The sequence below is a fragment of the Azolla caroliniana genome, unplaced genomic scaffold (assembly GCF_043228905.1).
Source record: "Azolla caroliniana isolate FFs.n. ecotype wild unplaced genomic scaffold, voAzoCaro1.0.p SCAF_7, whole genome shotgun sequence".
Taxonomy (NCBI): Eukaryota; Viridiplantae; Streptophyta; class Polypodiopsida; order Salviniales; family Salviniaceae; genus Azolla; species Azolla caroliniana.
In genome coordinates, this window is record NW_028230442.1 from 21,749,600 (window position 1) to 21,761,121 (window position 11,522).

Genomic DNA, 11,522 nt, shown 5'->3' on the forward strand with positions numbered 1-11,522 from the left:
ACCAAAATTACATGTTCTGTCTTCCTGGTTCGTCAATGCCTCATTCCATTACTTAATTCTTTATGACATGAATGTATTTGGATCAATATTCACGCTACTCATTTATCATACTTGGTGGACAATGCTATCACATTTTCTTCCTTCTTATGAGAAGTTTTCTATACTATGAGAAATTTTAAGAAACTTTCTCAACCAGGGAAAATTGTCTCTTTGCTCTACTTGGTACTATTTCTAAATTTGCAGCTTTCCACAAGAAATTTGGTCTCGGTGATATTGCCAAGAGTTCATGGTGTTGAGTCATCTAGTCACTTTCAGACTGATTTTTGTAACTATGTTAACATCAAATCTTAGGTTCTCATCATATGAAAAGAATATTGAAGAATTTGTTTATGGGTTTATTTAAATTGCTAAAGCATGATGCATGTTGGGTTGTTTCAGATTTGTTGATTGATGATGTACAATTTGTTCTACTGCATCCATGCAGTTGGCAACACAGTAGATATTTGAAAGCAACACATGAAGAGAGGCATCTCTAGGGTCGAGGTTCAATGCATTAGCGGCAACACGCTCTCCTCTTCCAACATCAACATCTGTCTTGCAAGCACCGAGTAAAGATGTCCAGGATATAGTTGTTGCTTTCAATGGCATCACTTTGATTAAGCTCTCGGCCTCATCTAGCTGTCCTGCCCTTGCGAGCATATCCAACAAACAATTGTAATGGTCCAAAATTGGAGATGATTCACATTTCTCACTAATGGAAAGAAATGTATTATATCCTTCCTCTATTAAACCCGCATGATTACATGCAGTCAACACACTGACAAATGTAAAACTGTCTGGTTTTAATTTGTTTTCCCACATTTGTTCGAGTAATAGCAATGCATCTTCCCCGTTCCCATTCAAGGAATAAGTTACCATCATAGCATTCCAAGCAACTATATTGTGTTCTGTTATATCCTCGAAAGATTTCCTCGCATCAACCAATGCACCGCATTTCCCATATAGATTAATAAGTGAATTCCTCACAACTTCATCACAATCAAAACCACTCACTATAAGCAAATTATGTACATGGTGGCCTTGAATTAAAGCAGCATGATTTGCACATGCAGATATTATGTTCAGGAAAGAGATGGTGTCTCTTTTGCGAATTCGTTTGAAGCTGAAGAGCGCATGATCAAAGCATCCACACTTACCGTACATATTCACAAGGGCATTTCCTAAGACAGTATCTGAACTATACAAAGAATCTAGTATACATGCGTGGACCTTTTTGCCAATAAATAGCATATCACTAGTAGAACATGCACATACTATCCCGATGATGGTAACTATATCTGGTATCAAACCTTCTTGCTGCATTTGCTGAAACAATGCAAAAGATTTTTGAGGCTGTCCATGTTGAGCATGTACTGAAATCATGGTTGTCCACGCAACTAAATCACATTCTTGCATCTGATCAAAGAAGTAACAAGCGTATTTTACACACCCACATTTTCCATACATGTTAACCAACGCCGAAACTACAATAATGTCTGTCTCAATAACACTGGTAGCAAAGAGGGCATGCATCTCTTTGCCTTTGGCTAACGCACATTCACTAGCACAAACATTAAGAAGGCTCGAAAAGGTGATCCTGTTTGGTATTACTCCTTCCTCCATCATTTGATTATAAAGCGAAAGGGCACGGTCATTTTCCCCACAAGTTATGTAACCCGAAATTATAGTGTTCCATAGTACAATATCCTTATCCAATAAATTGTCGAATATCTTTTCGGCTTCTTCCAGATTACCGTAACTGGCATAAGTTCTCACCATAGCTGTTCCTACCATAAGATCCGCCTCAAAATCACTCCCTCGAATAAGACTGTGAATCCATTCACCCCCACCGATATTTTCATCACTCGCACATGCATCCAAAAGGCTTACAAAAGTGGCTTTGTCTGGAGGGACATGATTCAATATCATGAGCTCAAATACTCCAAGAGCATCATTAGACAATCCATGTTGGCCATATGTTGAAATCATAGCATTCCAAGCAATCACATCATGCTGTTTCATGATATTGAATACATTCCTTGCTTCATTCACTCTACCCCCACCTTTGGAGTATGTGATTATCAAGACAGTACCCACAACTGCGTCAAGATCAAATCCGCAACATACAACATTGTGATGGAGCTCCTTTGCCAAATGGAATGTGTTCGCATTACAAGCAACAAGGAGAGTGACAAAAGTGACTTTATCCATAGAAATTCTCTCAGATTGCATCCGATCAAAAAGCAATAGGGCATCATCTTGTTGTCCAGCTTGTACATAAGCAGCCAGCATCGTATTCCATGAGATTGTATCATGATGAAGCATTCGATCAAAAACTAGCTTGGCATCATATACACTACCACATTTGCTATACATATTGATCATGGCATTGGCTACTGATATATCTTCATGGAGTTTCCTTGCCAGAACCAAGCCATGGATATATTTCCCCTCCTCCAGCGATGCTAAGCATCCACACGCCTCAAGAACGCTAAGGAATGTGACCTTGGAAGGAGTAATGTTAGCAAATCTTTGCATTTCTTGGAAATGTTCGAGTGCATTCTGATGCCATCCAGCTTCAACATATGCCGACAGCATAGCATTCCAAGCCACTACATCTCGGTTAACCAACTTTTCAAAGGTCGATAATGCATTGGTAATGCTCGAGCACTTACTATACATACTCAACAGAGCAGTTGCAACAAAAGTGTCTTTTTCTAAGCCAGAGGCATATATGTGTGTATGAATATGTTTTGCATCCTCTAGAGCTTCTTTGTTGGAGAAAGAAGATAGAATTGCAATCGATAGAAACTTATTGAGAAATACTCCTTCCACGTGCATTTGGTTGAAATGCCTGAGAGACCATTCTTGACTATAAACATGAGCTTTGATGATGTATGTCCACCCGATTGCGTCGTGAGAGAGCATCCTATGGAAGCAAGACAAAGCTTCTCGTGATGCTCCACAGCCCGAATACATTTGCAAGATGGAAATCTCAAAGGGAGAAGAACTAAGGCCTCTTCTTCGACCACATTCTCTTTCACTTTCAAGTCCATGTTTGACGATGTGTTCATGAATGAACAAGGCATCACGGAGAGAATTTGCATTTCCGATTGCCTCTGTAATGCCGGGAGAAGAAATAGAAGTGGGTTCATGAGCTCTGGCTATGGCGATGGTGTTCTGGTATAATAATGCCCTACATGCTCTCATATCACTGAGCTCTTCTCTTGTGTGACCATACCAACAGAAAAGTAAGAAGACATAGAAAATGTGTTCTTCTTGATACCTTCCCAAGCTTTGGTATAAATACACATATGGTGTACAATGTAACATACAAGATGTATCTCATCATGTACATGGAAACAATCTTCATGTATCTCGTGACTAGTATCTAGGTACATGATTCATGATACAATCAATCTATTTGATACTTCCGAACTCCCAAGAATACATGTTTGAAATTCATTAATATGATGCATAACAAGATATGTGTGGCATGGATCAAGATGGTCTTGGTTATGCATAAAAAGGAAATGCTATGAGCATAAATGTAACCGATATTATGGAATCAAAAGCATGACTAGATCAGAGAGGGACATTGGGGAGTGGGTAGCCCATGGTTGAAAGCAATTTGGCTAGCAATGGTTTTGATTATCAATTGGCCCACAAAAAGGGGTAGTTCCTCTTGTGCAAGGTCTTCACTCTCCTATTGAAAAGTAATATTGTGTCTTGCCTTGGGTTTGTGCTTGATGTAGGTGATTGCATCCATCTATTCAATCAACTGAGCAAACTTCGTCTTGGGAGTATTCACATGGAAGTAGAGTATTTATTCGTTCATTTCTCTTGTTGGGATTTGCTAATTATAGCTTAATTAAATTTGCAATTCCATTTTTTATGGGAACCTTGATTTTTATAACATTTGATCACAATGTTAAGAATGGTATTATTTTTGAGTTATGGAAATTAGAGGTTTTTTTAACATCCTTCCTAGATTTATTGGCGTATATGAATATCGAAGTAATATGCGGGTGCATGTGTTAGACTCTCAAATTACCTACATGCTAAGTTACCTGAATTATTCTTGTCTACATTTTACTTTTGATTGCTCAGCAAATTGCGAATTCCAAGTTTATTTAATCTTTTAAAGCTAAAAAATGATGTATATGTTGGAGTAACAGATCCACCCTGTGCCTTAAAACAAATAAACTAGGTATGTATGAATGGTGGTCATAGTTTAGATTCAATGCATTTGCATTGTTTTTCTGCATAAACCTAGCATTTAGGATACCCTGCTGTGTAGCTAGTTGGGATGTGAAGTTGTTTTCCATCAGAACATTAACTTGCGGTTTTCTTGGGAAGAAAATAAGTATCCTCTCAGCATTAATTTTTACTCAATTACTCAAGCATATATATATATATAGGGAATTGGTAAATTCACAGTTTTTTCTGTATTTTCACAGTTTACCAATTTACCAGTTTACCACTGTATTGGAAAAAACTGTGAATTTACCAATTTCCTATATATATATATACCTGGCATATATTGTTTTTGTAGGTAAACCATGTATAGTTTATTGCCATACATTTATTTTTCTTCAATGTTGATTGGTGGCATTTATCCTAGCATGTGCAAAGATCCGCTGATAAGGTGAAAAGGCTCAAGGAAGCCTGAAGTGACAAGAAAGGTTCAAGATATATTTGTGTTTTTAAGAGGCCAAAATGACCTATAATATAATACCAAGCCAGAGATTACATCGATCCCTATTACGTTGCACACTCTTCTATATAAACAAGCACCGATATGTATTGACAAACAATAAACTTCATATGTCCTCACTTCCATTTCCAACACAGACCTTTCACATGCCTCTCTGTATATGAAATTAAGGACTGGTTTACACAATTTCTATGTGCAGATTCCATAGTCTCTCGCATAGGTCATGTCCAAGGCTAAAAAAATATGTTGTTACCAATTTTAGGCAGCATAACGCGCAATGGCAAAAAAAAGGATTCATTGGGAATCCCTTCGAAAATTAATCCTATCTTCACTAAGTAGGTCTGTCCAGATCATGGCATTCTTTCCCTGGCTTAATTTGAGAAAACTATAGTTCCCTTTCAATTAACTTCATCTAGCCACAAACCATGCTCAAATCCAAGGTGTTGCAATACTGTTGGCAAGTTTATCTACTATACAAAACATCCATATATACTATACAGAACAACCCATTCATCCTCAAGCTATCCCTCATTACGTTTCAGTCCCACATCTTGCTTCTGTCTCTGTGCTTCTGCTTCATAGATATTTGACATTAAAATATATGCATAAGTTTCTGATGGTCGCAAATGTACAACGTGATTAAATGCATGTTCAGCAAACTCTACATGGCTATGTGTTTGACATATGCCAAGCAAAGACAACCAAATAGAAGAGTCTGGCTTTACAGGCATCTTTTTCAAAACATTCCTCGCTCTTTTGAAGTCCCCTGCGCGACCTAAGAGGTCTAACAAGATGCCATAATGCTTTAAGTTTGGAAATATGCAGCAACCACTACATAATGAAGCAAAGTAATCTAGACCATCAGAAACAAGGCCAGCATGGCTACATGCAGTAAGAACAGTGGTCAAAAGTATCTCATCAGCTTCAATACCAACTAATCTTAACTTATCAAAGATGCAAAGGCTTTTTATGGAGTTACCACCCCACACATGACCAAAAATACACGATGTCCACGTCACATAATCCGGCTCTGAAAGAGTGCCAAAGAACACTTGACCATCGAGCATACTCGCACAATACCCATATGTATTGATAAGAGAGGCTGCAATAGTATGAACATTATCATATCCAGCACACATAATGCTGAAGTGAAGTTGTTTACATATATCCAAACATCCTGTTTCACCACATCCTTGCAAACTACAAGTAAAAGTAATCTCATCCATTGTAATGCCAAGTTTTTGCATCTCCACATACAACTGCAAGGCTTTATCTCCATGGCCTTGCTCGATGTATGCAGTTAGCATAGAATTCCATGTCGCGAGATCACGATTGTTAATCGCGCCAAACACAACCTCTGCCTCTAGCACAGCCCCACATTTTGCATACATATTGACAAGAGCAGTGGTAACAAAAGCACTCCACATATAAGACATCTTACAAGCATCTGCATGCAAGGTTTGTCCCATTATGAAAGATGCTGATCGCACAGTTTTTCGTTTTGAAATGAAAACTTTTTCTCTGTCTGCAAGAATTCCACATGCTTGAAGCAAGATCATAACTGTAAGATGATCTGGGGTTTCACCTTCTTCTTGCATTTGTCTATACAAGGAAAGGGTTTTTTCTGCTTGACCACGTTCGATGTATGCCGAGAGCATAGTGTTCCACGCAACTATATTCCGGTCCAATAGGCCAGCAAATGCAACTTCAGCTTCTTTAATTGCCCCACATTTAGTATACATACTGATAAGACTATTCCCAACAAAAGGGTTTCTTAGAAACCCCTTGTTACTAGCTTCATTGTGCAATTTCTTAGCTTGATCCAAGTCACCTATACTACCACATGCTTGGAACAAGCTAACAAAAGTGAAGTGATTTGGCTCGATGCCATCTTTTTGCATGTGCTGATAAAGTCTCAGAGCGTCATGGCCATGCCCAAGCTCTGCATAAGAAGAAATCATGGCACTCCAGGAGAACACAGTCCGTCTCGATAATGTAATCGATGCTTCAATCGCTTCTTCGATGGCACCACATTTGGCAAGTGCAACTACCAAATAATCACCTAGCAAACCTCTCAACTCTATACCATGTCTTGCAATGTGACTATATACTTGTTTGGCATAGAACAAAGATTTGCTATGGATGCAAGACTTAAGGAGAGACATATACCTCTCAGTAGACAGAGGCATGTGCAAACCCAATGATTCATCCATGTGTAAATACATTGCTTCATCCATGTGTTCTGATCCAGAGCTATACTTACTATATTGTTTTTTCTTATTTGTTCCAAAAGCATCATCAGAAGCCCTAAAATCTGCATTTCCCATATGCTTGAGCTCCTGTCCAAGGGCATCATCAGAAACCCTAGAATATCCATATTCCTGATGTCTGTGCTTCTCTTCCAATGCATCCTCAGAAACCCTGAGATACGCATATCCCGCACATGCCCGATTCTTTTCCCATGGTTCATGAGAGACCCCAAAACCTTCTGCAGATCCCTGAAGTTTGTGCTTCTTTCCAAATGCATCATCAGAAGCCCCAAAACCATTTGGGGAGGCAGAGAGGAGGTTGTCCGAGTGGGCACAAATCCAGCGCGATAGGAGCCTGCTGTTGTTAATATTAAAGTGTCTGCAGAAGAAAGGATGGGAGCAAAACACCATGCCCTAGGGGGAGGGGGCATAATCTCCACACCTCTGAGGAAGAAGAAGAAACAGAGAGTTCGAAGAAGAAGAAGAAGAAGAAGAAACAGAGTAAGAAGAAGGAGAAGAAGAAACAGAGAGTTCGAAGAAGAAGAAGAAGAAGAAGAAACAGAGTAAGAAGAAGGAGAAGAAGAAACAGAGTAAGAAGAAGAAGGTTTTTGGAAATTCACAAGAATACCCCTCTAATCAAATACTTAGAAGAGTTTTGGAAATTCACAAGAATACCCCTCTCATCATATGTACTTAAAGACTCTACTCGCCAAAACCAATGAATACCCTTCAAACCTCAGCAACATTGACCGATCGATCGAAAGAGTGTTTGTGAAAAAAATTCTTCTCTTCTTTACCAGTGATGATCACTCCACATTTCGGAGCATCTACCAGAATATGACCATCTGCTCCCTCCCCCACAAAATCATCTGCTCACCAACTTGCTTTGGTCAATATGTCAAACCGACAGCTCAGCCTACTCTCGAAGACATCCTGAGGTTGCTTTTTTGGTCGTGTCGAGCTTTGTGGTAGGATGCAAGCATTGTGTGGGTGTGTGTGTGAGAGAGAGAGAGAGAGAGAAAGAAAGAAAGATAGATTATATTATTGTCTTCGGAGGTCAAATATGACCTATGAGACCAAAAATATTACATTTCACGTGATACGTGTGAAGGTGAGTAGCGACTCTCAATGTTCAAGAACTTTACCCATGAATGTTGCAATCGAGAGTGCACATCATGGTTGTGAGAGAAATTCGTGCAAGAATTGGGCTCGATCGAAGAGAGGTGGAAAGCATGGTCGAATATGATCAAAGGCAGAGCATTGTATCAAAGTGTGATACTCAGACTCTCGAACTTGTTTAGGGCAAAGTGTGCATAGTCGGCCACTCTCATCACTTGTGCCCCAACGCCCCGTCTCACATCTCAATGCATGCGAGCTAAGTAGGAGAGAGAGAGAGAGAGAGAGAGAGAGAGAGAGAGAGAGAGATCACATGTGTTACATTCCATCGCTTTGAAAAATGACCTTATGGTTTTGTTGAGATATCAAGCTCAACTAGTTTAATCTAGTTAGTCAACACATGTAACTTAATAGTTACCTAGATCGAATCTAGTTAATGTGTTGACCTTAAGCCTTTAAATAGGACCTTGTACTTAAGTGGGATATTCTAGATCCTCCACTCTTAGTACATTTAATGTAGGACTTACACATAAGTACCTATGTTCTACCCACACATGTGCACCTTTGCACATGGGTTGTATATATACCTCATTGTGGGTATTTTTGTATGTTGATGACACTTTTCAATATAGTCAATCATCCCCCATTTATCTTCGTGTTCATAAGTGTAACTTCCTCTCTCTCTCTCTTCCTCTCACACACTCTCACGTGCATATCATACTAATCTTCCGCTACTTAACGTAACCATATAATTAGTCTCTAATTAACCATAGTTAATTACCTAATTACTTAACATGGTATCAGAGCGCGTGGTTTAGGAAATCCACTAAGCCCACCGCTTATTCGTGATTGTGTGTTCGAGATGCCGACGACAAATCCCGGCTATTCACTATCCGCTACCGTAGTGCCGCTACGAAGGACGTGTACGTGACCAAGAGAAGAAAAACAAAACAGAAGACACAACAATCAACATGAACACACAAATGGGAAGCTCACTCCCTAGCGAAAAGCTAGACCGAAGCAACTATTCATCTTGGGAGTACAAGATGAATCAATACCTTGTCGGCCAAGGGTATTGGAGCTACATCAACGGCGCACAAGAAAACAAACCCGAAACCACACAACTACCCAACGTGGGAGCAAGGCGCGAGTCGGGTAATATATTGCTTGGCAACATGTGTAAATGACCACATGCTTAGCCACATTCGTGACGCCAAGACGCCCAAAGAGGCGTGGGAAAATCTCAAGAAGATTTTCGCCGGGGACACATCCGCGCGCAAGCTTCAACTCCGACAAGAGTTGAACAACATACGACAAAAAGAAATGTCCGTGACAGACTACACCGCCAAGATCAAGAGCATTTGCGACTCTCTTGGCTCCATCAACGTCAACATCGACGAAGACGAGATGGTGCAAGTATGCTTGGGCGGCCTCGCACAACGATTCAACCTGTTGAGAACGGCAATCTTGGCAAGAGATACCCCTCCCTCGTTCTTCAACCTCTAATCAATGCTATTGGTCGAAGAAAACCACGTTCAATCAAAGACCAACACATCGGAAGGACAAATGCTCTTCTCCGATACGGATGGTGCCCATAGACAAGGTCGAAGCGGAACAAGTCAATTCGACCTATCCCACGAATGGAATTCACATTTTCGGCAAGGAAACGGAAGCCATCGAGGAACCTTCACAAGAAGGGGGAGCTTCCACGCCGAACAAGGTCGGCAAACGAAGCCACCTACGTGCAACTATTGCGGCAAAATCTGTCATCGCGAAGAGGAGTGCCGAAAAAGACGAAGTGAGTCGGCCTCAACAAGCCGGAAACTCACAAATTACGCCGCGAACGCGGAATACGCAGACTACGGCAGACTCTTCGTGATGAGGCATAGAGCGAACTCTATGATGGCCTCCAATTCCGCAAACTCCGCAAGCAACTCCAACTCCGAACACGCTGTCGTAGTGTATTCCGCACACTACGTGAAAACCATAAAATAATATATCCGAATTTAGATACATATAAATAAATAAATAATATATCAAAATAATTTATCACGTGCATAGGGCAAGATTCGAACTATGCACCTCCACGTAGATAAACCCCAACTTTACCATTGTAATAACTTATCTTTAGTGTTATAAATATAGATTTAATACATATAAGACCTTTATTTTCACATACCTTTATTAAAAGGTAAAAATCATGTATTCTTTAGAGTGTGAATATTTTATTTACACGTGACATTAAAAGTAACTCATGCACATCTAGCGTGCACGAGCCCTATATTTAGAAAATGACAAAGCATCACATGCACATTTAGTGTGCATGGACACTTTAGGTGAAAAAGCATGAAGCCATGCTTAGCCTCTTCCATCTTTATATAAGGAGGAGAAAAATATGTATATGGTTGTTGATTAATATACAAGTTTTTGATCAATCTAATATATTCATGGGATTCACGAATTTTGCCATCTAATTGCTCTTATAATCTAAATATTGTTTTAATTATACTAAACTCGCAGGATTCACGAGATTCTTATCTTATAACTCTTTATACCTATTCTTTACTAGCCTTATTTGTATTTTTCTTTCTCCTAGTCCAAAACCTCGGCGGTTCCCACCCGACTCACGCAACGATCTGAAGCCGAAGGGCTCGACATAGTTGGTGAACCCGACGTGAAGACCGGGTGGCAAGGAGATGGAAAATCAACCGGAGGCTAGCAACATGATGATGATGTTCGAGCGCATGCTACAAGAACAACGCGCGATGTCGGAGATAGCGGCATCAGTGGAGCGGCTCGTGCAACGAAACGGGCAATTCAACGGGAAAGACGTGTCGCGGTATCTTCGGGATTACAAGGCGGAGATGCTACGGTGCGGAATATCGGAAGGACTGCAAGTGACGTCCTTCAACCGGGTGGCGACCGACGGGCTTCAAGCAAGCATCCATGGGCTACGACAGCAAAATCCGACATGGGAGGCGTTTGAAGTAGAGCTAAAGAGGACGTTCGCCATCGAGGATTCCTCCAAGGCGACGCGAAGGGGATTCGAAGACTGGGTGGAGACGCCGGACAAGGGATTGAAGGTCGTTGATGTGTTTTCGGCATTCGAAAGCCGGTTCGGGAGGTTGTCCGCGAGAGATCAAGCTATCCTCGTACCGGACAAGGTGATCATGTTCTTGCGAGCCGTGGACGTCCGGGACCGGAAAGATCTCGGAGTGCTCTTGGAGGACACGACCACGGAGAGCGGCCTCACCGAAACATGGGAAAGCGTGCGGGATATCGTCGCGCGATACACGAAGAGGGGGCAATGGCTTGCCGACGAGGAAAAGAGGGTTTCGGAACCGATTCCGAAACCGAGAACCGGGTTGGAAGACCATCAACTGAGGGCTCGAGAGACTACA

General features: G+C 40.9%; 2 protein-coding genes across 2 annotated transcripts; both read right to left on the reverse strand.

Annotated features, from left to right (window-relative positions):
• Window positions 1–226: 226 nt before the first annotated feature.
• Window positions 227–3,311, reverse strand: LOC147862319 (pentatricopeptide repeat-containing protein At2g39620-like). The gene has a single exon (XM_087322300.1). The coding sequence runs from the start codon at window positions 3,247–3,249 to the stop codon at window positions 400–402; it is 2,850 nt and encodes a 949-aa protein (XP_087178426.1). The 5' UTR covers window positions 3,250–3,311; the 3' UTR covers window positions 227–399.
• A 1,470-nt stretch (window positions 3,312–4,781) lies between these two features.
• On the reverse strand, window positions 4,782–7,497 carry LOC147862320 (putative pentatricopeptide repeat-containing protein At3g05240). The gene has a single exon (XM_087322302.1). The coding sequence runs from the start codon at window positions 7,414–7,416 to the stop codon at window positions 5,278–5,280; it is 2,139 nt and encodes a 712-aa protein (XP_087178428.1). The 5' UTR covers window positions 7,417–7,497; the 3' UTR covers window positions 4,782–5,277.
• Window positions 7,498–11,522: the final 4,025 nt, after the last annotated feature.

Coding starts and splice junctions, on each gene's coding strand:
- LOC147862320 (XM_087322302.1), bottom strand. CDS start 7,416: ATGGTGTTTTGCTCCCATCCTTTCTTCTGCAGACACTTTAATATTAAC.
- LOC147862319 (XM_087322300.1), bottom strand. CDS start 3,249: ATGAGAGCATGTAGGGCATTATTATACCAGAACACCATCGCCATAGCC.